General features: G+C 35.4%; 2 protein-coding genes across 4 annotated transcripts; one reads left to right on the top strand and one right to left on the bottom strand.

Annotated features, from left to right (window-relative positions):
- Positions 1 to 280: 280 nt before the first annotated feature.
- On the top strand, positions 281 to 5268 carry LOC126366843 (RPII140-upstream gene protein). The gene is made up of 6 exons (XM_050010175.1): positions 281 to 619; positions 837 to 1002; positions 1109 to 1197; positions 1677 to 1810; positions 2251 to 2359; positions 3324 to 5268. Exons 1-6 carry the CDS (start codon positions 474 to 476, stop codon positions 3442 to 3444), a joined length of 765 nt encoding a protein of 254 aa, XP_049866132.1. The 5' UTR covers positions 281 to 473; the 3' UTR covers positions 3445 to 5268.
- Positions 5269 to 5822: 554 nt separating this feature from the next.
- LOC126366839 (twinfilin) lies at positions 5823 to 26335 on the bottom strand. 3 transcript variants are annotated; one of them, XM_050010168.1, is made up of 9 exons: positions 25856 to 26335; positions 17618 to 17695; positions 16858 to 16969; positions 14672 to 14834; positions 13832 to 13965; positions 13055 to 13158; positions 11580 to 11723; positions 9727 to 9845; positions 5823 to 9054 (listed from the first exon to the last, which is right to left on the bottom strand). In XM_050010168.1, the coding sequence occupies exons 1-9, from the start codon at positions 25923 to 25925 to the stop codon at positions 8902 to 8904; spliced, it is 1077 nt and encodes a 358-aa protein (XP_049866125.1). In that variant the 5' UTR covers positions 25926 to 26335; the 3' UTR covers positions 5823 to 8901. The 3 variants fall into 3 exon arrangements, with proteins under 3 accessions (XP_049866125.1, XP_049866127.1, XP_049866126.1); XM_050010170.1 differs by having other exon boundaries at positions 25860 to 26332; XM_050010169.1 differs by lacking the exon at positions 25856 to 26335 and adding an exon at positions 19491 to 19695.
- Between the last annotated feature and the right edge of the window lie 446 nt (positions 26336 to 26781).

Here is a 26781-nt window from a genome sequence, read left to right as displayed (position 1 = left end):
AACCTGATCAGTACTGTCAATGTCACTCAAAGGACTTGATTCCAGGCAAAGACCTTGCACCAAATTGTAATAATGTTTCCTATTCACTGGTTGCCTGGAAGAAATTGCTGCTTAGCAATAAGGCCGCCAGATTGTACTGTATCTATCTTCATCTGTGTGAATCTGTTTTGTATGTTGTGTGCAATAAAGTATATTTGATTTGATTTGATTTGTATAGAAGGTCTTTGATTCCAGGCCACAATCTTAAAAAAAAAAACAATGTCACTCACTGTCAGTCTGACATTGGTTTATTTTAAGTTGAAAGCAAAGGTTGAAAGCGAAAAGGAAGTAATTTTAAAGCTTATATGTATTATTATTTGATTTGTAGTTGGTGACTGTGATAGTAAAAGAAATTCAGGATTATATTTTGATGATTCGTCATGTATATTTATGTTTAACAGCGTAATTCTCAGTTCAAGTGGTTCACATTCACAATGTTACGAACAGTTACCCGACTAACTCCTACGTTTATCCCGTTTTTCCAAGCCCGACATGAAAATGATTATGACTTCATAAATACGAGGACATCGAAACAACCAGAGACGGGATGGGAAAGGGTAAAGATGATGTATGCCAGAAAGTAAGTAATAAAACCAATAAATATGGATCACAACATAACCTAAAAGTCATAATCTGTACAACTGTTATACAAAAGTATAAGATATTTATTTTACATGAAAAAGAATAATAATGATAAGCATCATAATTACGTGTTTTTGTATTTCACTATTCTTTTTTGTTGTTGTATATATTGGGAATATAAACAATAATAATGTGCATTTTTTGTTTGTTTCCAGTGAACATGATGAATTCTCAGTTGAATTACATACAGTGATACAGTCGGCAATGTCTGGTGCATTTCTGGGAGCTGGTTTTGGCGGCTTTGTTAGATCAAGAAATGCTTATGTGTATTTTATAGAAAACAATCAAGCTACTATTTTTAAATCTACTATGCAGGCTAAAGTAAGTTTATATAACGGGCGGGCGGGATTATATAAGTGGCATTGAATCAAATGATTTTGTGAATCTTAAATAAAACAATATTACTATCAATACTGTTTATTTGCAGAAAAAATTACAAGATTATGTGACAGTTGCATTTGCAAAAGGGGCAGTGCAGTGGGGTTGGAGGCTTGGTTTTTTTACTGGACTATTTAGGTAATGTCTTCAATATCATACGGTCATTTCACACAATAGGTAGTTAAGGCTGACTTAAATAAAATTTCAGATTCGGTCTTCATCAATGAAGATACTTAACTATAATAGGCTAGTTTCCAACTAGTTAAATCAGTGGAAGTTGTATGAAAAAGCAACCTGTGACGTCATAGAAAAATGTGACAAAATGTTGCACTTTCTATAATTTTTTTTATTACTAAAATTGTACACCTATGAGACTGGCATGATCACTCAGGGTGTTCCAAGCCTCGTTAAAATTAAATAAAAAAATTACAATTCCTAAATTTAGAATTTAGTTAAATAGAAAAAAGAAAATGTTTTTTGTCACCTTTAGTTCTGTCTATATTTAGTAATCAGAATTTCATAATTTATCTTTGACCTAGGAAAGTACCCAATTCTATTAAAATTGATTAAATTGACAAACACTAAAAAGATTTAAATGATTTTAATTATTTTTTCAGCACGCTGGCAACAACAATATCAGTGTACCGAGGTGACACTTCTCTTATCGAGTATGTTGCTGCGGGCACCATCACGGGAGCTCTGTATAAAGTCAATCTGGGGTTAGCCGCCACTATGGTTGGAGCTGGTCTTGGTAAGTTATAGTTTTATTTTCTCCAGATATATACTTGTCAACAAAAAATCTACATAAATTGCAAGTTTATGTTTCATAAGGAATATCTGTAAAATATTTCACATGATTATTTGGAATAAAAAATATTGCCATTTTAATATCCAAATACAAACAAATTTAATTATACTCATGTTTTGTTGAACATGTTCAGTAATATTTCTATTTTTTTGATGAAAAGTATATATACATGACCTCGAAAATCATCCTGCATCGGTCAGTCGCATTATTTATCTCGCTCCGCGTCGCATTATAAATCACGGTGCTGAGTGATAAATTAGGACAGAAGCATAGGCTAGAAGTATTTCAACTTTAGTTGTACCTGTTCTTTGCTATCTGCTAAAAAAGAAAACTTAAGGTGAAAACACGTCTCACTGAAAACATTTTATACTTATTTTTTTCAGGGTGTGTTTTAAGTACTGTCGCCGGAATGGCTATCCTCGGTATTTTGAAGCTTACAGGAGTATCAATGGATGATATTAGGAGAGCATTACATAAAATTAAGGAGGCTAGGTAAGCACATTATTTACACAAAACTCGAAACTAGTTGTTTTATACAACATATTAAATAGATAAATGAAAGTAATTTCCCTTTACCCTATTTCTTGTTCTAACCTAACCCTTTTTTATATAACCTATCCCCTTTTTTTGACTTTGGGAAATGCGTTACGCATACCACGCCGCCCGGGGGGACGACGTGGTTATGTGAGACTCCCCGGTTGTCGCCACCGGGTATACCCACTAAAACCCAACGGTGTTCTTCCTTGCCGCCGTGTGGCGGGGATACGGGAACGCAATTGCACACAACCGCGTCCCCGCCGGCGGATGCCCTTTTTTGATCTAACCTATCCCTTATTTTATCTGACTTAACCCCTTTTTTATCTAGCCTAACTTTTTTTTTAATATAAATCAGTAGGATGTTAGGTTACAAAGCGGTAATTAGATAAAAATAAGGCTTAGGTTAGATCAAAAAAGGGTAAGGCTAGGTTAAATAAAGGTTAGGTTATTTAATAAAAAGGGTTAGGTTAGGTCTAAATAAGGCTTAGTAAGGACAGATTAAAAGAAAGGCTAGCTTAGATCAGAAAAGGATTAGCCAAGTGCTGTGCACACTTTGACTAAAAGCTCCCAGGTGACGCCCCAGGCGACGACATCATCGCATTCTGGGCTACGATTTCTTGTATGATCGAATTTGAGTGCACGCGTTCACACCCAGTGAAACTACAAACTCCCACGCCGCTGTACCACTATCAGTATCCTGTATCCAGATTTTTTCGCACTTCATCGCGTGGATTTAATGGTGTTACAAACATAAACAGCCAGTATACGTCAATCAACCGGTGCAATCAATCAATCATACTTTACAATACAAAAACGCTTTATTGCACATATAAACACAACACTAAAAACAATTACAAATGTGACAGGAGAAGTACAATCGAAAACTTTTAACTTTTTTTAATCGAAGACTTTTTTGCAGGGAAGAGCAAATGCACCAAGCTATGGAAAAATCATGCGAGATAAAGAATGATGCAATCACAAAACATCACCAAGCTATTTTAGACGAAAGAGGAGAAAAGAAAATTGAAGAAATTATGTGAAAATAATGAAAACTCTTAAGTGTATAAATTTTTGATAATTTCTGTTTTCGCTTTTTATGTGGACAGAAGATTGTTTTAGAAGAATCTAATTTATTTTAACCTTTAGTCTGTGGCAGCGCTGTCAAAAAATTACCCCCCTGTCTGTGGAAGCCATTCCAAAATTTTTACGAGTTTCGCCAGCATTCAGTTTATGATGTAAATTTCACTTTTTGTGCATGGAACGTTATAATAAAGCGATTGATTACTAAAGCTAGATATATTTCCTTGTTTATGAACAATAACACAAGCCTCGAAATTATTTGTAAATAAAATACGAGCTGCTTGAATACGAAGTTTGATCAAAAATTCACTTGCACCAATATTATGCAGTCAATTATTGTTTGTGCCAAAAGTCATAGTCAAAATCAAAGGATATGACCATAAACTAGAAAAATAGAGCTTTGTAAAGACATATCACACTACATACTTTTATCGCTTTATATTGATCAATTTTATGAAAACAATATGACAAAAAATTTTGGAATGGCAAAAAAATCGGTCAGTAATATCTGCGCTTGTGTGAGTGTATTTCGTCTCTCAGTCGTCTGTGTACGATAAGGATCCTGACTCGGTTCTTGAACAGTCGTCTGTGTATGATACGGATCCTGACTCGGTTGTTGAACAGTCGTCTGTGTATGATACGGATCCTGACTCGTTTGTTGAACGGTACTCTGTGTATGATTAGGATCCTGACACATACATAGGATGTTTTATTTTTGTTCAGGTAAGGTGTGAAAATGAAATATGTCTAATAGGTATTTTTTTTATTATTTAGATATCACTTTAGTTAGATTGAGAGATAGATATCTACATGTTAAATCATTTATTTATATACAATCAAAAACAACTGTTCTTATTATGGTTTATATGACCAAAATATTATTCTTATAAGAGCCGTATTATCACTAATAAGGGTGCAGTGATCCTTGTGGCGTCGCCTGGAAAGATAAGAGGCCGTGAAGTTGACGTAGCTGAAGGATTTGTTAAATCCATTTTATCTAAAAAAAAAACAATAAGTTAGTAAAAGATCATCCTGTAAGTTGTATTTCAGAAATAACGGTTTTGCCATAGTAAATTTGAAACATGTGTACGTACACAGTGTCGGCCATTTTTACTTGCGTGTGTGTGTGTGCACTTTTTAGTAATGGTTTCAATAATTTACGTTTTGGTAAATATTTATGAATTATTCATACAAAGCAATTTGATATTCAGAATCTCCATAAAATTTCCTTCAAAATAATATAAAATATGAGGTATATAAACAAGGCGTAAGTTTAGAATAACTCAAAGAAAAACACGAAAAGTTATTTGAGATCTGTAGGTTACTTTTGAACTAATATAATTCGTAAGTGAATCACTTTGAGAACTTATAATTTATAAAAATTGACACTACAATACATATAAAATAATAAAATTGAACATTTACTTACCTTTTTTAACAATTTTCAGCTTATTTTTCACTTTTAGTATTCACTTTTGGTAGTTGAAGTATCACTGGTCGAGACGGAATTTCAACCGATTTTTCTAGCGGAACTATTGAACATTTCATCCGAATGATGATTGTCTATGATAGATCATTTATTCAATTTTGTTCAAAACACAACATTATACCTTTTGCGATAGAATTAGAGTGGATAATTACGTAAAAATAGGTATCAGTCCTATGGGTCAGGATCCTAATCACACACATACGAGAGGGGTAGTCAGGATCCTTATCACACACAGATCAAAGGTTAATACTTAGCACTTGAATGTATAAAGTTGTAAATACAGTTCTTGTTGAAATATAGTTGTTTTCTTTGTATTTACCCCATTAAAAATATATTGATTAGAATGACAGCTAAGCTATCAGAAACTACCCAAGTAGTTTCCTCGATCAAAGATAAATTATGAAATTCTGATTACTAAAGACAGACAGACAGATCTAAAGGTGACAAAAAACTTTTCTTTTTTCTGTTTAACTTATTAATTAATTTTAATAAAGATAATAATAAGTGTGACATTTAGTCACGTTTTTCTGTGACGTCTCAGGACTCTACGATTGCTTCTTTATACAAATTCCACAGTAATTTCGTGTTTTGACCAATGACGTTTAATTTATTTATTTATTTATTTATTTATTAAAAAGTAATAAAAAGTAATTTGACTAGTTTAAAACGACCCTATTTTCTGTTGTCTTGTTTCACACTAACCTACCCTATAAAGGAGTCTCTTCTTATAGTGTGGGTTGTGAGGTCGAATACCAGCCTCATCAACCCTGGTGTCAGAATTACTCACATCAGGAAGCACGGATTATCTAAAGGAGTAAAACCACGCCTTCGAAGTATGAAAACGAGAAATAAATATCAAAAGCAATTTATTGACTTGACATGGTTAACATAATGCTATGATTACAGTCTACATACAAAAATAGAGTAAAAATATGTACAAACGTTTCCAATATTTTGTGCATTACGCCTGGTAGATTACAAATATACATTAACGACTGAACGATTTCATTTTAGGTTTAGTAATCCATATTTCTGTCAAAAAAGTGGCAAGATTTCATTACCTATTAGATATTCATAAATAAGCAATTATTCCAAATACATTACATATTACAGCCATTAAAACTTAACAATATTCGTTTCACACGTTATTTATATTGCACTGAATATGGTAGTTTAACCATCGAGATGAACAAAATGTAATTTATCTTCAATCAACTAACTGCAGGCGTTAGTCAAACGAGGTTTATATAAATGTAACAGAAGAATAATCAATGCTGAGAATAATTTCCTTTTAAGCATATCCTGTTTTTATTACAATACATTTTGTTGATGTATCTTTAGTATATTTTGTAAAAATCCGTAACTCTTATAATACTTAGTCACGTGTTTGAAAACTTCTAGATATAGATAATTGATATCACGTGGTTAGTAGGATTTCTGCCCCGTTAATCTCCTATTAACTTAAATATAGCTGGCGAGGTGTGGGTGTTAATTCACCTCTGCCTATCCTACCCCTTTGGGATACAGGCGTCATGCTACATTAATTTGTATATCTTAACTCAGTAGCATGTTATCCATTCTGGACCTCGTAATCATTTATAGAGTAATAAAGTGATTAATACTGGTTTCATTACAAAACGAATATGCACCGAGTAAGCACAGATAATTATCTCAGTGATAATTATAAAAACAATAAATTAGCATTGATAATTATTGTACTAATTTATCAAATCCTAGCGTTTTCTGAAGTTAAAATTGTCCTAGTGAGTACAGCTACGGTCACGAGCATTAATACACTTAGGTACAATGTCACATTAACTTTTTTGACACATTGAACTGTAAGTCTCACTAAATGTCAAATATGTTAGTGCGACAGAGTCCTAATGTGGGTACATTATATTGCTTATGACTGTACATACAAGGGTGACCCTAGCAAAATATTTAGGTGGTGCGACACCTCAAAAGTGGCGTCCCTCAGCCCCTTAAAATACAAAACTCAGTCGCTCCCCTCTAGGTACGGGGCTGCTGGCCAGTCTTGTTGATTATGCCCGCCTTCGCCCCCCCGTCCCGTCCCCCCTATCTCGGCGCACGGTGCGGTCGCACCGTTCGCACCGCCTAGGGCCGCCACTGGCATATTTGTCAGAACGGCGCCTAAGGGTCGAATCTAGGGCATGTAATATAGGAAGGTTTTCAATTCCGATACTGATTGATTTCTGATATTAGATCTCAATATCGAAATCGTGCGATTCCGTTTCTTAACATTCTGAGAACTGTACATACTTACTTAAATTAATAGCCGTATTAATACGGGCGCGGTCACAATGTTATTGAAAATTTAAATTGAAAATAATTAATTCTGATATAGAATCACTCAGTATCGGAACTTGGGTTTCGACTTTGCCCTAGTCGAATCACATCTGGCAGCACACTATTGCATGAAAACGCGCGCGATCGCATTTTGTTTTCTCACAGTACAGATTACTCACAGTAAGGTAAGGTAGGTATATGTGTGTACGTATGTTATCGCCTCGTCGATTCTGCCAAGTGCGATCGCTGTCTCGCTCTAGCAAATGATGGTCCTGAGTGACATAAAAGGATAGACGCACAGGAAAATGCGACGCGGAGCAGCCAGATGTAGATTTTTTTTTAAATTGCATTACAAGTCTATTCGACAAAATTCGTGACACTGCATAGAATGTCATTACTGAAAAATACATTTTCAATATTTTTTAAATCTATAAATATAATCCAATTTTGTTTTTTGTACAACTGAAGTTTTAACTTCAAAACGTGTATAAATTAATATGATATATAACTTAGAAATAATTAAACATGTTAGTTTAATAGGAGATGAAACCCATAGGCAATATCCTATACTCATAACGGAGCTATCTATTGGACGAATTATTGAGCAGCCTAAATTTATCGTCTATTTCTCATTTATCTAGATCTAGCGACAGAAACCAGCTATGCCTGTGCATTTTTTACCCTTTAATTTACTTACAAAATTAATTTGCTGATGGTAACAATAAAGGTCTTTAAATTCGATAGTAGCACCCTCTAAAAAGGTTTTCAATTTGTCTGACCGTAAGTATTATTATTCTTCCCACTAGCCTATTTTAGGTGTGGGTTTCATCTCCGATTTTCCGAAGTCTTAAAACAAGCCATTTAAGTCTTATTTAATCTAAACAAAAAGGGATGTTTTTAGGGCCTATGTTGTACGTAGAACCCTTAAATTATTAACAATAAATATGCAATTTCATTACAGACAAATATAAAAGCTAATTATAGTAATGGACAGTCAAAGCTAAATATTATTATAGTATATATAGCTTAATGTAGCCGTAGCGTGCTACTCGCATATCGCGCGCGTGTCGATATACTCCTATGAACCAACTCTACACGATAAATCAATTCTATTGCCTGTTTTATCAGAACACGCGCGATATGCGGGGAAAAAGCTACCGTTACTGATTGGATAATTCAAAATGGTGTTGCCATTTAAGCCCAATCAGGCTGTCTTGTAACTTTACAACATGACCTTTTTTACTAACTGGTTATTTAAAACAGTGTCTGATATTGAAGTTTTGTAGTAGTTTGCACATTTTCTCTTATACAACAGAACTAAACCGACCATTTTCAAGAAATGTAGGTAACCTTATTTATACTCCGCTAAATATAGGTTGATCAATTTGGAATCCGCGCCAATGAAAGAAGTCCCAAGGCCACAGCGCTAGTGTCGCAGTATCTGCATAGAATTATTATGACGTGTCAGTTAGTTCCGTTAAAATCCGCGGGACTTCCTCCGTAGCGTATACTGTATAGCCCAGTAGGAAACGGAGATATCTGAAAAGTATTGTTCTGACACCTGTCAAATCAATCCAGGTTTTATTAAGCGGAGTATAATATTGAAAAAAACGATACTATATTACTGAGCAGCTTGCGACTTGGTGATCCGTTTTGCCCCTCTGTTGGGAGGGCCTTTAGGTTTTGCGAATGCTGGCCGGTGGAGATTTCTTTTCGGGTGAATCTCGTCGTATAGGAACTCTTCCGTCAGTTCTTTGCCGTCGTCAATTTCTAACTGAAATTTTAAAACATAACATAAATAATTAAATACATAGACATGCTACGTCTCACTGCTGGACATAGGCCTCCCCCATAATAAACGTTTCTTTCTTTCAATCAAGGACTACTCCACCACGCGCAAGCAATCAACCCTGGTATCAGGGTTATTACTGAGCCGCCAAAGGCCCCTGACATGGCTCATGTAACGACTACATACTTACATCAGTAAGTAGTAACTGGGACCAACGGCTTAACGTGCCTTCTGAAGCACGGATCATGTTACTTTCGGCCAATCAGGTGATCAGCCTGTAATGTCTTAACCAAACTGGGGATCACAAAGTGATTTTTGTGATATGTCCCCACCGGGATTCGAACCCGGGGCCTCCGGATCGTGAGCCCAACGCTCAACCACTGGACCACGGAGGCCGTTGGTATATACGGTGACGAGTATAAAACACTTTGAAACCATGTCACATTAACTTTTTTGACAAATTAAACCGTAAGTTTCATTAAATTTCAAATATGATAGTGCGACAGGGTTCTAAAGTGGATGCATGATATTGGTCATGACTGTACAGTCAATTTAAAAAAAACCTTGACACTACCGTTGATGAAATCGATTATCACTTCACAACCCACACTACAGAAGAAGTACCTATGTGAGAATATGTTTCATTGAGTTACTTACTCTCTTGGCAATTTCCAGGCCCATCTTCTCAATGATCTCGAGGAACTGTCCCTTACAGCTCGAGTACATCATCCTCTCTTTTATACTACAGTTGTAGCCCGGCATTGAGTAGATGAACACTGAAATAGAGAATTGTAAATGACTGAAAAAAAAAAAATAAGTTATGCAATTCGTTACTGATACCGATTTCGGTATTTTTAACATTTGGCAAACTACATCTAAATTAAAGCACATAATAACGGGTTATTACCGCATTTAAATGGGGATATGAGACTCCCGATATTTAGACACTGTTTAAACGCGTACGCGTGTGTTGTGTGTTTTAAACGCGGTAAGAACCCATTATTATGTGCTTTAATTATGATAATAACCGCGTAAACTTAAAACATATATAAACTACATCTAAGATCTCTATCCCAGCCCACATCTCTTTACCAATCTGATAATTCTAAAAATAGTGCCGTCCTTCACTTACGATGAGTGTAAGAAAGAGACAGAGATAGTTTTAGAATCATCATCTCCCTTGCGTTATCCCGTTTCTTTCGGAAATCAGAATCATTTATTCAACGTAATTATCATGGATAAACTTGTTGAAGGTCAATGTAACATTTTTGATTTTACGTTATTTCGCAAGGTGTTATGGCTGAGGAGAAGAAATGACAAGAAACTGCAACAGCAACACATCTTTTAAAAACCTATGGTACACATTACAAGTTATTTAATAACTAGAGGAACACATTCAATACCAGACATTTTTATCATTTAGGTAACTATTAATCTTATAATAAGATTCTCTGACAAATTTAAAATATTATCTGGTATTTTATTGTAAAAACGTGTACATAACCCCAAAAAAGATGAATTTAATTTACTTAATCTAGAATTTTGAACAACAATTTTATTTTTATTCCTTGTATGTATGCCGACACCATTGTGGTTAGAACCACGCCATGATTCTCTCTCTCTTTATTTAAGAGCTGCGCTTTTGTCGGTGGAGTAATCGCCATTCCTCTCTTCTTCCCGCCAAATCCATCACCTCCTGATACGACACGACCTGCACCTTTTATTTGTTTCATAAATGTTCTCGTAGGTCTACCTTTTATGATGTTTGTTATAAGGGTCGTTCTTCTTTTTTATCGACAATAAAAAGACATTTTCTCGATTTATCGGATTTAACATCTTTAAAATTATAACGGCAATAAATATTTTAAAACATCATATAAAGATGTGTCTGTAGAGGACTATTTAGTGGTTCTCTTTATCTTGGTAACATACTTTTCTTTGCAGGCGCATTCCAAAAAATATTGTGACAGAGTGGCCCTTTTCATCGGAGACAGCATTTCAATTTACCACTCTGTCACAGAATTTCGTGAAAAACGATCAAGCTATGTTAATAACTAATTGAGGAACCGATTAGTATTTTGCTTGTATTTTGAGTATAATAAGATAACTATATTTTTGGACAATCAAAACATGAAATAAAATTCTAAAACATAACTTATCAGAAGCAGAACGAAGGACAGATCATTGTCGATAAAAAAGAAGAACGACCCATAAATGAATCTCGAATTGGATTCGAATTATTTAAATTTTGAAAGACAAAAGTAGATTCTGTTTCGCATGGATCCCGGTAATTAGTATGTAGATAAAGTTCAAAATTGTCAACTGACCACAAAACATAAGTTTTTTTTGGAATTTAGAAACTTTGTGCCTTCCCTCTCACACCATGCGGGGCTGGCTGGAAGAGATCTTTTTTAGAGATAAGTCCACCATTTGTACCTACTTTTGTATTTTGTTATTAATCATTTATTAATGTGTACAATAAAGATTAAATAAACATAACAAGGACTAACCTATACTTTCCATGTGGTCTCCTTCGTGCGTGTGTTTGAAGACATAAAGGTGGTACCGCGCTTGGTCGCTAGGCACTTGTTGGGGCAATTCCACTAGGGAGATGTTCGCTGCTTTCGACAGGTGAATCTTCTCTTCTTCTAGGTCTGGAAATGAGTAAGATGTTTTTAGAGAAATGTAAAAGGTGCATAATACTCATCTTTTAATCCCTTATGGGATTGGCAGTACTTGACAGACCCACAAGCAATCTGCCATACATGAGTAAAGCATAATTACATCGGAGGCGTGGGTACTTAGTTCATCTTGCGATGGATGTACAATCAAAGAGAAAAAGTTCAGTCACTGAGCCTAGCGTATTATTTTTAAACAGTGGTGAAATTATGAACCATTAGTTGTCATAATTATAAAATTTATTTTTTTGTAGGTGTTTTGGTCTATTACAGAAACGACATGTAACTAGGAGGTCTGAAGTGCAACCAGTTAATTTATTACTTTGCAAGAAACTGATTGGACTTTTGCAACTTATCGTAACTCAATTAGGATATAGTTCTGCAGAGCTAACATGCGCGCCGTGATAAAATTATCGATCGATTCAATAAATTTTGTCGAAATCGCTAAGTTTGTTTTTTACCCAACATGCGTGACACGTGGTATTGTTCCTATTTGTCAGAACAAAATGACTTATTTGGGTTCACGTGTTAGCACCAATCGACAAAACGACCAAGTATGCCAATAAATTCCAGAAATAATTGTATAAATGGATTTTGGCAAAAAACATTTACACAATTAAAGATTTTATTGATTTTTGATAACTTTTGACATGAATATAACCATAATTTTTGACATGTAACCATTAGAGTATTTTTTGTTTGTTTTCATTGTATTTTGACTATTTTAATTTTACTCTTTGACTTGTTAGTACACTAACTGCATACCTATGTTATGGCCAAATATGTTGTACTTAAATATTATTTATTATTACCACCTAAAATACCATATTTGTGCAATAAATGATTTGATTGATTGATTGATAATTGATGTCGTCAGAATCGATAAAATGATCATGACAAAATTTTATCACGTTGTGCGTGTTAGCCCTACTGAACTTATTATGATATGCCATTCATTCATTCAGACCGAGTCTCCTCTATGCAGATTCTGCTTAGGGGAAGATGAGACGCCACTACATCTGCTAAGCAGCTGTGAGGCCCTCATACATAGTAGAAGCCGTACACTTGGGAGCCACATAATGGACCCCCAGGAAGTCATGGAGCTTTCTCCCAAAAAGACGTTGGATCTATTCGAACGGATCGGTCTGGAGGAGGATATTTAAATGTAGGGATTTAAGGTCACAATAGATCTGTCAAGGTCGCAGTGACCTCGCGGGCTGCATTAGGTCCGGCCCTCACACCTTTCAAATAATAATAATAAATGCCATTCATCATGAGCTTGTTATGTTATGTTACAAAGTACCTACCTATTTTGAATTGAAGATAATTATACGAGTTTCGTTGTAAATCTAGTATTCCTTGTTTGGCAGCTTCTGTGATCGGGAACGCCACTCCACCCATTGTCGATTGCCTGAAAATTAAAATATTATCACATTAAAACATAACATCTTGTATATATCTTATAAAGAATGTAAACTTTCTCTTAACTAATAGGTACCCAATATATTATGCACAGTTCATATGTCTTAAGTTCTCATAATATTAATATTGTATATTTAGTTTCACAAAGCGATTTTTTGTTAGATGCTACACCACACAATCGAACACAAGGAGGTGCTTCGGATCGTGAGCCCAACGCCAACCACTGGACCAAGGCGGCCATTACTTTTTTATTATAGCTATTAGGGTGAAGATACATTTGAAATATTTCCACTCTTAATAAAAAGGAAATGTTAGGTTTTGGACAGCATTTGTAGTCGCCAACGAGAGGAGGCTTAAACCCAGCAGTGGGTGGATACAGGCTGAGTAAAATCGCCCAATCTTCGTTGACGATAACTACTCAGGCTGCGCGTCTTTCCTATTATTTATTGTTATTATTCTGCTGTCCATGGGCAAATAATAAGGAATACTACATAATATAGAATGGCATCGGTCACGAGTAATAATATGTATACACTTTCAAACGATGTCACATTAACTATTTTTTACAAATTAAACCGTAAGTCGCATTAAATGTCAAATATGATAGTGCGACAGGGTTCTAAAGTGGGCTAATGACTGTACCATAGTCTAAGCTATTTTACCTGGAATCAGTGCTGTAGTTGGTGTTAACCTCGCTGTGTTGTAACTCTTTCAACGCTTCCTCGCGATTGGTGAGCGGCGCAGGCGCGCTTATACCGCTTAAATGAGCCTTGTATCCCTTCAGGCTTACTTCATCCTGGAATATTTAAATAAAATTATTAAAAAATAATTAATATTAATAAGAAAGCTCGCTAAATGCGAGTCGCAATCGCGCACTGAGGATCAGCACTATTGCCACAAGAGATCACGCCTGTATCCCCAAAGGGGTAGGCAGAGGTAGTATACATATACAGTGTGTAAGTGAAATCGTAACGAAAACTTTGAGAGATGATTCAGGCCATGATTCTGAGTTGATATCAAGTGGAATTTTCCATCGCAAAAGAAATAATTGAAAATAATTAAAAAAATACATGAATTTTGCGACGGAATATTCCACTTGATATTAACTCAGAATCATGGTCTGAAGCATCCCCCTGAGTATTCGTTACGATGTCACTAACATTCTGTATACAGAATATACACTCCTGATACGTCATCTATCCACTCAACGAAAATGCTTATAGTCTAGAGGACTGATTGTAGTTTAAACCAAGAAAAAAAAAAAAAATACACTATAGGTATACAACTAATTGGCGGGAAATATGAGGCGAGCCCATTGCCATTTGGCAGGAACAAATAATCCTAGAAACCACATGATATCAATTATAATATATTATGATCCAAACATGAATTTAAATTCATAAAGTTTAATGATTGATGTTATGTATGAAACAAAACAAAATAGGTATAGTTGAACCAATATCTGATAAACCAATAACCTAAAATATAAAATTATGATTTACCTTGACTGTAGCATGCATTTCGTCTTTGATGTGAGCAGAACCAAACTCCTGTTTAAGGGTAGCCTTTGTTGAAGCGTACAACATTTTCTGCCTGACTGGTGCATTGTCCGGAGACCAGCTTAGAAGAAGCCATTCATGACCGAGGGAGTTCTTCGAGTCAAATCTGAACAATACGAATGCAATTTATTTGTATGTTTTGAGACGTATTTAATTAAAAAGTAAAATGAATACAGCTCTAAGGCCCGTATTAATAGATCGATCTCAAACGTCATCTTAAGTGCGTCTCAGCTGAGATTGACTTGAGACGTGAGCAACGTCTTAAGTCTGTCACTAATTAATAAACATGACTTAAGCTCAACTCAGCTGAGATTGATCTCAAGTAGCAGTTGGAGACGAACTCATGTTTCTTTTTTATTTCTCGGCCTAGTTACCAGACTGTCAAGCCCATTTCAATGAGTTGCACGTGAATAGATGACTTTATTGTTGTTATTATTAACCAACAAAACGCAGATGTAAGTTACCTACTGACGCTAAACGCAACTGACAGTATTTGACATGCCAGACCGATTTGTTGAAATATTTGAATTTTGCAAAATGGATAAAGAAATTTACTTTTTCCTGTGCCGAAAAACAATTATTATTGTCAATATTAAAAAACAAGGCATATTATAGAAAATAAGCAGACGGACGGGGCCACACTTCGCATAAAAAATGAGTCGTGGAACTCAGTAACCCAGGAATTCAATGCGAGCCCGCTTACTACGCAAAACGTAAGTTCCCAATTTATTTTGGTCATGAACACAGCTATATATAATCTAGTAAATGTTTGCAATCGAAAGCTGTGATAATCATATAACTTAGTAGTATGCTTTATCAATTTGCAATATTTATATTATATACTGTAATATTGATTCTATTCTTTTGAAATAGAAGTGATATAGTTAATATTTAAATAAATATAAACTTTATTATTTGCAGAGTATACAACACCGCTTGATTCTACGGACTCCGACCCAGACAAGACCCAGACCCAGACAACTACAATCCGACCACCACCGGTCCAGCCTTGATTTAAAAAATGTGTTGCTGTTGCAGTTTCTTGTCATTTCTTCTCCTCAGCCGTGGATTAAAAAAATCGTAGTTGTAAATAAGAATTAAAGTATACATTTCTCAATAACTATCTTTTATTTATAAGTCTACCATTATAATATTTACTAATAGTGGACACTATCTTTATATGGGTGCAATCGAGAGCGCCATCTATTCCTGGTAGACCAGACCAGCGCCCATGTCTCCCCATTTCTTGAATAGTTCCCTGTTTGCCATAGCTTCAGCTCCTTGCGGAAACTTGACATATTGCCGGATGAGTTTGGCCAGGAGTTCAAATACAATAAATAACGATTCTTGTTGAAACCTGTATTTTTTCTTAAAATCACGGTCTTCGAATGGATTACTGGCATCTCTGATATACCGCTTAGGCAAACGATTACGCGTAGGCCACAATATATCGTCATAATATTGGTTATCAACAATAAATTCGTTTATCGACATGATTACTTTCACTCGACGCACTGTTATTTGCGTTGAAACTGCTACTCAAGTCGTGCTCGAGCCGCACTTGACTTTGACAGCTCAAAATACGTACTTGAGCTTCGTCTTGAGTGCCGAGTTTGGTTTATTAATATGAACGTTTTTGACAACTCTCAGCTGAGAGCGAGTGTGACATTAGTGAGTCAAGTCCAATTTATTAATATGAACAGATACTTGAGATCAATCTTGAGTTGACACTCGGAACTTGAGATTGGTTTATTAATACGGGCCTAAGCTCTTGGGTTCTGAGGTTTATAACTAGACATTTCAATCACCAAAAACCTGAGACGTTCTTGATTGTTTAGTACCAGATTTTTCTAGATTAAAGTTGTAAGACAGAATGTACCTTTAAAATTCTTATTGTGTCCGGAAAACTCAGCCTTCGAATAAAGAATATAGTCTCAACATTACTAGTATTGGTGGAGAATGGATTGGATGGGTATGATTGGGAATTCCAGATGGGCATTAACCTTGGGAGTATGTATACTCCACCATGATGTGAGCATCTGACATCTCGTCACACAGTGACTAATTTATGAGAGTAAGCTTACGCTCCATATTGCGACATAATACATTATGTTAAGTCAAATTTTTACCTATATAAGATGTAACATGGCAGATCATCAACAATTAATGATGGCACATATTTGTCAAAGTCCTGCTCCCATGATCCTTTTGTTGGATAGTGTTTTGCCATAGTTAGCTGCTCTGAAATTAAATACAATAATTAAATAAGTATGTATTACTTTTTCGTTCATGCTGAACTATAAACTAAAATATTTTATATTAGGAAGAATCATTGTTTTGTCTCATTGATTCATTGTATTATTATGTCTTTTAATTTTTATATATTTCTCGCCTTATGGTTGTCTGGCAGAATGCACAAGGTCAACTTTTTTTTCTGAGGCATCGCTTTAAGCGTTAAGGCCGCCATTTGCGACGTACCTAGTTAAGAGTCTTTTGTAAATATTTCCTTTTATATTGGTAAAGTATATTTGTATTTTTTTCAATTCAAATTTAAAGCATTATTTAGTAAAAGAATACACATAATAAACTTAAATACTATACACATTAAACAGTTCTCCTTTTAGCTTGTCCATTCGACACAAAGGCCTCCTCTAGCATTTCCCACCTGTCCCTATCTCTTGTAGTTGATTGCCATAGTGTATTTGTATATGTTTCAAAAATAAATTACTTCAGCCATGTGTTGAGACGGGACGGATGTATAATGATACAATGTATAATAGAACATTTTAATGAAAAATAATAGATTTATTCAGGAGAGGCTGTCTCTAACAGTGGGGCCTATACCTACGTATATGTTTACACAGTTGCAAAATTAATAAATCAGCTTACCTTCCTCAATGCTAACTTTTAGTACACGAATTTTTCCATCCCTACATTTGCTGAAATACTTCTTCAGTTCTGCATTAGCTGAAATTTAAAACCAATTTAAGTTTTTATTTTTTAAATCCCATTTCATAGTAGAGGTTAACTAATGTGGAGGAAGCAAGAGAGATATATATGGATTGAAGAAAATGGAATTCCATAGTCTCTGCTTATCCCAATGGGAAAAGGCATGAGTTTATGTATGTATGTAAGTTAACTAAGCTGAACACCACAAACATATCGTATCATCATGCCTGTAGCCCCAAGGAATGTTGCATAGTATATAAACACACTCTTCACCAGATATGTTTCAAGAACCATGTAATAGGGAGTGTTATTACTGGAACTAGGTATCAACCTTGTAACTACTTACTAATTGTGCTTCCTTACCAACATGCTTATTTTGTCACTTTTGTATTTTTTTAGTGTTGTGTTTATATATTATGTGCCATAAAGTGTTTTTGTATTGTATTTACTATTTATTGTTATTTAAAATCTACAGAACAGGATTAATTCGCGTCGTGGCTCAGGCCACGACTTATTCTGAGCGAGCTCCTTTTAATCCGGACGCCACCGTAGATGATTGGGCCGTCAGTGTGTTGCATTTAGGATACTTACTTTTATTTTTATTTTTTAGGATTTTAGTTTGTTTTTCTTTTGGATTTTTTTTCTGTGTATTGATTTCCATGTGGTTTCTGTCCTGTGTTAAATGTAATGTACCTGTCTGTCTGTGTCTGTGGTGTCCGGAAGTAATAAATGTTTCTTTCTTTCTTATAAAGCTAGCAACTACAGTATACACTGCTGTGTTGTATAAGTTTACATTATAATCTTTTTGTATATTTTTATTGTTGTAATTGCAGTTGTAAAAGCGGTACAATTCCATGGTCCAGTGGTTGAGCGTGGGGAATCTCGGTGGGAAAATATCACATAAATTACTTTGCAATCCCTAGTTTGGTTAGACTATTACAGACTGATCACCTAATCGTCCGAAAGTAAGATGATCCATGCTTCAGTGCTTAGTTACTGATGTAAGTGAGTAGTCATGGTCCTTTGGTGGCTCAATAATAACCCTAACACCAGGGTTGATGAGACTGGTAATCCACACAATAGAAGAGAAGAAGATTGTACAACATTACATAATCATGTAAACAATAAAATAATAGAGAATCTTATCACTGAAAATATTATCTTGTAACTTTGTTTATTATGGTTTATCTTTGATTGGCAACTTTAAAAATTTAGATTAGGAAACAAAAAGCAGGTAATACTTTGTTATATTCTTAGAAATTCTGTGTCTATGTATATATTATATTCCTTCAGAAATGAAATTAGGTGAACATAAATAAAAACATGATTTCCAAGCCAGCTACTTTGTCAATGTCAATAATTTTACAGCATTATCATGTTTTCAGCGTAAACCCGCCCACAACGGCGGTAAAATCGGCTATAGTCAGCTTTACAAATAACTTCTATCATAAAATATACAATGTGGGTGGGGTTACACGGAATACTTAAAAACAACTCATTATTCTATCTTGAAGAGGTTTGAAGAGGCTTGAAGAGGTTGTGTTAATGTGTACGTTTTCTTGTTGTTTATAATTGTCGAGCCGTGTCGTGTGTAAATGTTATTTTATTTTTATCGTTCTATTACTAACACTAGATTAAGTTGTTTATTGCTTGTTACTAACCACTATGGAACATGTCCGAAATAAACTCTTTTTATTTTTTTTTTAACTTTACAAAATGTAGTGGGACGGGGTCTAAGCGTCGAATTTGTAACAATTCAGGCATATATTTCAACCCAAATAAAAAAAATAACTGTAAAATTTGAACGTCATACCTTGGATCCCAGTTTGATGAGACATTTTTAAGTTTCTTACTGTGTACTAAATCGAAATGTTTAAAAACAGTTGCGCCTGTAACTAATAAATGACTCACTACATATATTTAGCGCAAAAAATCTATAAAAAGCTGAAATATACACGTAAAATACTCCGAACAGCTGTCGGCTACTAGTCGCAATACAGATTACAGAATGACATATTTATTTTTAAAACCATAAACATTTTTTTTTTTGTTAAATTTGCCCCGAGAAGGAGCAGGCAAAGGGACATAGCCATACAGCCTGGTCGGATGAAGTTTTTCTTCGTGTATTATTTCTTGAATTTGTTTTCTTTGTCTTCAATAAATTGTTTTCGAAGGCCGGAGCCATTTCTTTTGTTTAATTATTTGTCTTCGTCCAATTATCATTTTGTCAAATATCAGGAATAAAAGTCTTAAATCGGGAATAGAAGTCTTAAATCAGGAGTAAGAGTCTTAAGTCAGGGATAGGAGTCTTAAATCAGGAATAAGCGTCTAAAATCAGGAGTAGTCTTAAATATCTTCAGTGGTTGATATTAAATAATTATAAATTGGGAGAAAACATTCTCTTTTCTTTAAAAGTTGCTGAAGGGAGCGCGGGATTTCTTCAGCAGTATGGTATATTTGCATGAGGTGATCAATGAATAGCAATCTTTGTAAGGAAAAACAACGACATTCAAAAAAGATGTGATCCAGAGTTTGGATGGCATCTTGACAGAAATTACAAAGAGGGGACGATACGATATTAATACGAAAAAGATGAGCATTAAAACGACAGTGACCTAAACGCAAACGGCAAATTATTGTGTAGAATTTTCTATTCAAATATGTGTTACCTTGGGTGAAAACCATAAACATTTCTTTTTACTTGTTTATCAAAAATCCATAAACAGTTTTTTTTTACTCTTTTTTAGCTTTGGATAAGTGGATTCCAGTTTCGAAGATGTTTCGAAGCCATACTGGTGAGTGTGACCAATTTCGAGATAACGTTATGACGGTTATTTAGTTATTAGTCTTTATTATTTTAGAAAGATGGCGTTGCTTATTCTAGAAAATTATGTATTCAAGGAAAATCCATAAGAAAATTATTTTATCTATGTTATAAAGTACACACCTACCTTGAATCCTGTTTCAAGCTCATACATAACACAAACAATCTCTTAAGGCCACATAGACATAGAAAAGAGTACTAATAATTTCCTATCTCTATGTAAGGCCATTAAACGAAAATAAAAAGTATTCAATGTTTTTATTTTGTATTATGTGCAGTGATAGTGTTTTTATGAACCATGGAGATCTATTAAATTAGTAGGTAGCTACCTACTTATTGCGCAAAATAGGTAGGTTTAAAAACAGAGTAGGTAACACGAACCACCGTGTTGACTGTTGCTCTATGTTAAGAAAAGCACCTTATAACATAATTACTATAGGTAGCTGGTACCTCTTACAAGTCATGTTTTTTTAGAAACGTTCTTTATTAAGGCGTATTAAGATTTGTGTTTACAAACCACTACATTGGTGCTTACGTCGTTGACAAAACTAGCAACAAATGCTTAAGAAAAGTAAGTTACTCTCTTATGTCTGTACTAGCATACTCCAATACATTCAGGAACCCCAATGGTACATTTATATACAAGGTACGGTGGTAAACAACCACAAGTACGCCAGCTATCTTCTTATTTACCTTACACGGTAGATCGGTTAGTAGGGCTGCCACCGAAGATAAAATACTTCGCTAAGTTCGTAAACAGATTTTGTTAGTCTTTCTTAATTGCAAATTCCTGTGAAACGGACAACATTCTCTGTGACCGCGAAAATCTTAAGGGATACTAGACTGGGAATAGTTGTGAGAGTTCGCATAAGTGAAATCTTATAGTTCTTCTGCTCCAGTTCAGTAAGTATAGTAATACTTACCAGGTAGGTTTGATTGGTTAGGTTGGCTTAGGTACCTACGTTACGTAAAAAAAGGTAAAATAAAAGCAAGTGTGAGGGGAGCACCGGTGCATTCGACAGAGATCCCGGAGCTCCCTGACCATCAGGCCATCGGAGGGGTTTTAGTCGGTAAGAGTCCGATATAACCTCGTTGCTCCCCCGGACGACGAGGTATCCATGAGGATTTCCCCTTCGTTACAAAAAAAAAGGTACGTTAGGTGGACTTGTAAGTAGGTACTTAAGTATAAATCAGATCCCCCCCCCCCTGGGTATTACTTTAGTCTAAATGGCCGTAAGCCGCTAAGGAGCAAGCAGAGCGCGCGCGGACTTTCTGACGCTTGTAGTTACGAGCGGTATGAATGAAATTTTTGAAGCAGTGTAAGGCCCATTCCATTAGGGCGTGAGAATATGTTTCGTAATAAAAGTTTAATTTACCCTTCTAAAAGACCTCTTAGTACCTTCCTCCCTAAGTTAGATAAAGTAGAGACGCATACGGTGTACTTGCTAATATTATTACTTACACATGATACTCGGTCCTTTTTAGAAGAAATTTTCTACTTCTGGAAAACTGACGCAAGTTTTGGGTGTAAGCTTAATTAAAACATCAATGTAACAGCCTCAAGTTGATGCCACCGAAACTACTGATTTCCGACTATAAGATAAATTGCTACCGACTACACGGAATTGATTAACCGACAATGAGGAACTTCCAGACTACGTTTCCCAAAAACGATATAGATGGCGTTGTGCAGTTTTAACATGGTAATTACCCATTTTCTCATTGCTTTGGTGCCAACATGATTATAAACTGCCTATATACGTCTCACTGCTGGGCACAGGCCTCCCCTCAATCAACCGGAGGGGGTATAGAGCATACTCCACCACGCTGCTCCACTGCGGTTGGTGGAGGTGTTTTTTACGGCTAATAGCCGGGACCAACGGCTTAACGTGCCCTCCGAAGCACGGAATCATCTTACTTTTTCGGAAAATCAGGTGATTCAAGCCTGAAAAGTCCGTACCAAACAAAGGACAGTCTCACAAAGTGATTTCGACAATGTCCCCATCGGGAATCGAACCCGGGCCTCCAGATCGTGAGCCTAACGCTCTAACCACTAGACCACGGAGGCTGTTATAATAAAAAGGGTTATCATTTATACCCAAGAACAAAAATAAATAAAATATGCATATTATGTCTTTTATCCACGAAATTAGAAGTTTAAACGCAGAAAAAACTTAACAACGCCATCTATCGTATTTTTGGGGAACGCCGATTGGAAAGTCCCTCATTGTTGCTTGATATTTGAATCAGATATTATAGAATTATGTTGCTACCTATATTGCTTCAGAATAATAATCAGTGGAAAATGTGTTGTAGCTGGGTGCATTATATTGTTTTGATGAACCTAGCATTTGTAATTGTTTTTAGTGTTGTGTTTATATGTGCAATAAAGCGATTTTTTTTGTATTATAGCCTGGAAAGTCTCTAATTTCAGTTGTTTTGCTATGAATGCTTTAGTCATATCCAGCAATTCAGTATCAGTTATTTGTGGTGGATAGGTAAGTATACGACTTTAGTTTGGCAGGGGCTTGACCCAGTTTTTGCACGAAAACGTATTAGGATAACATGCATAAACTCACGACATTACAGGCTGATCACCTGATTATCCAAAAGTAAGATGATCCGGGCTTCAGAAGACATTGACCCATTGGTCTCGGTTACTAGTTACTGATTTAAGTAAGTAAGCTTTAAGCGATAAGGCCGACATTTACCATGTACCTACTTAAGAGTCTTTTGTAATTTTTTCTTTTTATTTTGTTGCAATAAAGTATATTTGTATTTGTAAGTTGTGTTTATATGAGCCATGTCGGGGGCCTTTGAAGGCTCAATAATAACCTTGACACCAGGGTTGACGAGGTTGGTTGGGTTGGTTCCTTTTTGTATTTTATGTATTCTCGCAAATAAATTGATTTGATTTGGTCATCCACCTCACAACCCATACGAGAGAAGACGACCGATATGCTATCGGTATCAGGTGGTTTACAGAATTTGTTTCCGGTTAATGGCAATAAAGGTCGTCTCTGACACGGTATTTAAACATAGTTCACGAGGAGTGAAAGTATAAACTAAGTATAACGCGGGGATACAGACTTGATGCTGTTAGTTGTTATAACAACAACAAAATTATAATAATCTAAAAAACATACAAATATACAAAACAGATAATACCGATCTCTCCTCCTAAACGATATAAATTCATTGAAATGCTAACTCAGCCCGTCAATTAATAAAACGAGGATACTTCATATTTAAATGTCCCCTTAAAAGAAAATTCACAGCAGAAGCCAAATGTCAGGAACGTCGGAAGCCGCAGCTGATCCAGACATTCAGACATCCAGCAAATCTCCAGCGAAGTCACGTACCCACTGTATAATATCCGGGAATTCGGGACCAACTAAATTGGTACCCGGATAATAAACTGCCTAGATATAAACAGGTTGTAAGTATTCACGGAACTAGCTACTTATAGTAAAATTACTCTGCAGATCATAGGTGATACTTATTAATTAGCCTTATACAGGGTGTTAGTGACATCGTAACGAAAACCTTGAGAGATGGTTCAGACAGACCATGATTCTGAGTTGATATCAAGTAGAATTTTCCGTCGCAAAATTATGGATCTGAAAATAACTGAAAAGAACACTAAAATATTCACGAATTTTCCGACAGGAAAATCCACTTAGATATCAACTCGGAATCATGGTCTTAATCATCCCCCTCGGTATTCGTTACGATGTCACTAATATCCTGTATAGGAGTTAAATTGATACCCGTCTATCGTTTCCAAACGGGTTAACTGTGTTATATTTTTTTTTTGTGTCATTGTATCTCTGCTTCTGGTATCTTCGTATCACTTACCAATACCTATTGACATACCTGACGTTCCTGGTATTGTTGTTGATGTTGTTGACATACAATTAATGTATGTAATGTATAGCGTTTAGATTGCTTTATAAGTAAAATAAATCAAAAGTACAATAAACATTGAAATCGACGATCCGTTTACGTTTTTATATTGCAATCTCATTCGCGGTGATAATTGGACGGATAAACGAGTTAATTTAGCACTCATTCAGTTTACATCAGAAACAGAAGCCATTAAATACTTCTGCACAATTAAGGCGGGTAACGGGCGTCCGGCCACTGTCGTCCTGCAAATACAATGCGTGGATAATGGCAACACTGAGCTATTAATATGGCGACTCATTTAATAATTTAACCGCCAACTTGGCATTGTTCGGACAATAGACTCGCTACCTCATGTTTGTTTTGTTTTATGGGTTATAAAACTTCTCATTAACTTATACGGGCACATTTTGGCTTTTGTCTTCTCAACGCACTCGTTTTCTTAGTTTTAAAGCCACATAAACTCTTGTTGCGCAAGTAAGCGCCAGCATACGCACGCGATACTAAAGTGAGGAAGAAAAGTTTAGTTTTATTTACTTATATATAAATAAAATACAAAAACTTACCTATAAATAAATAATGTTCGTGGACAACAAAAACAATAAAAGCTGAAGGAATTCTTCGGCTGCGCGGCGCATTGGCGCGATTCTATCAAACTTTACTCCTTGTCTTCCAGAAGTTATAAAAAATCATTGTGGATGTAGGTACTATACACTACTGTCATTGAGCAATTTGTTAAAAAAACAAATTCGTTACGCTTAATGTTTCAAAAAAGAAATACATCGATTTAGCTAGGATAACTAACATCTGTTAGAGACCCATTTTACGGTACCTACTTCGTATATTCGTTAATAAAGCCCCAAAGCGCAGCATTCTTGACCTGTGAATCTGGGTCGCTTCAAGATAGACATCGATTACTTCAAAATGCATGCTGTCTTGCATCGCTATAGAGCCGTTGACCCATAAAGCACTAATAATAACTGGCGTACAATAGTCAGGCGGGTTTCGTAAAATCAGCGGTGTGCAAGGAATCTGGAGTTGGATGGGACCCAAGTCGTCGAGATTGCTACGATTTATCCAGAGCCGTGACGCTTAAGATGCCCCTTTTTGTACAACTTTATGTGCAGCAGCTAGTATTTTACTTGGAGAAATTAGAAAGAAGGCTGAAGTAAGGAGTATGGTTTATCTTGGAAAGATTACACTGTAGTAATGCATGTTCGTCGGGGATTTCTTTTTCTAAATAATTTGGAAGTTAATTCCAATTCAAAGTGGCTGCAATTCGTTTTAGTTTTGTTCATTTTATTTAAATAATATTATTAAGTATTTATATCTATCTAGTTTAAGCAACAGTCTCATAAATTATACGATTAAAATGTTGTTGTTCTCTTTTTACTATTTATACACTATTTAGATATTAGATGAATTTTGCTGACTTACTTACTACTTACGTACTGCTTTCTCAGTGCTATCTCCAAGAAGCGTACAAGGCCAAACCAACCCAGTCTTCCAACAATACATTACAGCGTAATAAAATCAAACTTTCATTAAGGAATGTTTATTCCAACTAAAATATCACAAAAACCAAGCCAAAAATACACAAAGCGCAATGCATTTATGCATGCAATATCTCATATCGGATTTATGCAAATTCGTAATCAACATAAAATTGTAACGCTGAGCGCGTCTGCACAGACGTGAAAGAAAAATGGAAATAGTGAAATCTGTATACTGGGGTCATCAATTAAATATTTCTGACCCATTAGCACAGGTGGCGGAGGACGTAATGGAAGCCATTAGAGTGCCGGCCGGGCACATTATATGTGTGGCCCACATAAATCCAGTACAACCTGATTCTGAGCTCTGTGTGTAGCTACTAAGATGTAGCTAGAGCTGCTTTATGTGTTACACCAAAGACCGAATTACGTAATCCTGACTGCTTAGTGTGCCTTAGAAGATCAAGATCATGGTATTGCCTGCTTTTATGCTGCTTATTATACAAATAGGTAATTCTGCTCCGCCTTCTGAGAATAACATCATCAATTTTATATAATCTAAACCACTTTACTATAATCGCCTTACAATAACCAATGAAACAGCACACGAGGTACCTACAAAGTATTACTTATATTGATAAGAAAATATCCTTATACATACGAGACACGTGTAGAATTATTAAGGTACTTATTACTAGAAATTATTAAAAGATACATAAGAACCGCAAACGTTGGCAGTGTAAGTTAAAGGAAAACATGCTTCTTATGTTTTTTGTTATGTTTTAGAGAGAGAAGGTAAGTAAGGTTTTGAATTTGTTTAAAAAAAAACTGTTGGGCTGTGGGGAAAGAAACATAGAATCGTTGAGCTGTTTATCACAACG

This window comes from Pectinophora gossypiella, chromosome 5, assembly GCF_024362695.1.
Source record: "Pectinophora gossypiella chromosome 5, ilPecGoss1.1, whole genome shotgun sequence".
NCBI classification, from domain to species: domain Eukaryota; kingdom Metazoa; phylum Arthropoda; class Insecta; order Lepidoptera; family Gelechiidae; genus Pectinophora; species Pectinophora gossypiella.
This window is presented reverse-complemented; position numbering and strand designations above follow the sequence as displayed.

Coding starts and splice junctions, on each gene's coding strand:
- LOC126366843 (XM_050010175.1), top strand. CDS start 474: ATGTTACGAACAGTTACCCGACTAACTCCTACGTTTATCCCGTTTTTC. Junction 620..836: donor AAGATGATGTATGCCAGAAA/GTAAGTAATAAA, acceptor GTTTGTTTCCAG/TGAACATGATGAATTCTCAG. Junction 1,811..2,250: donor TATGGTTGGAGCTGGTCTTG/GTAAGTTATAGT, acceptor TATTTTTTTCAG/GGTGTGTTTTAAGTACTGTC.
- LOC126366839 (XM_050010168.1), bottom strand. CDS start 25,925: ATGTATTGTTGGAAGACTGGGTTGGTTTGGCCTTGTACGCTTCTTGGA. Junction 17,696..25,855: donor TAGCACTGAGAAAGCAGTAC/GTAAGTAGTAAG, acceptor TTTAAATTTCAG/CTAATGCAGAACTGAAGAAG. Junction 9,846..11,579: donor AGACCACATGGAAAGTATAG/GTTAGTCCTTGT, acceptor TCTCTATTTCAG/TGTTCATCTACTCAATGCCG.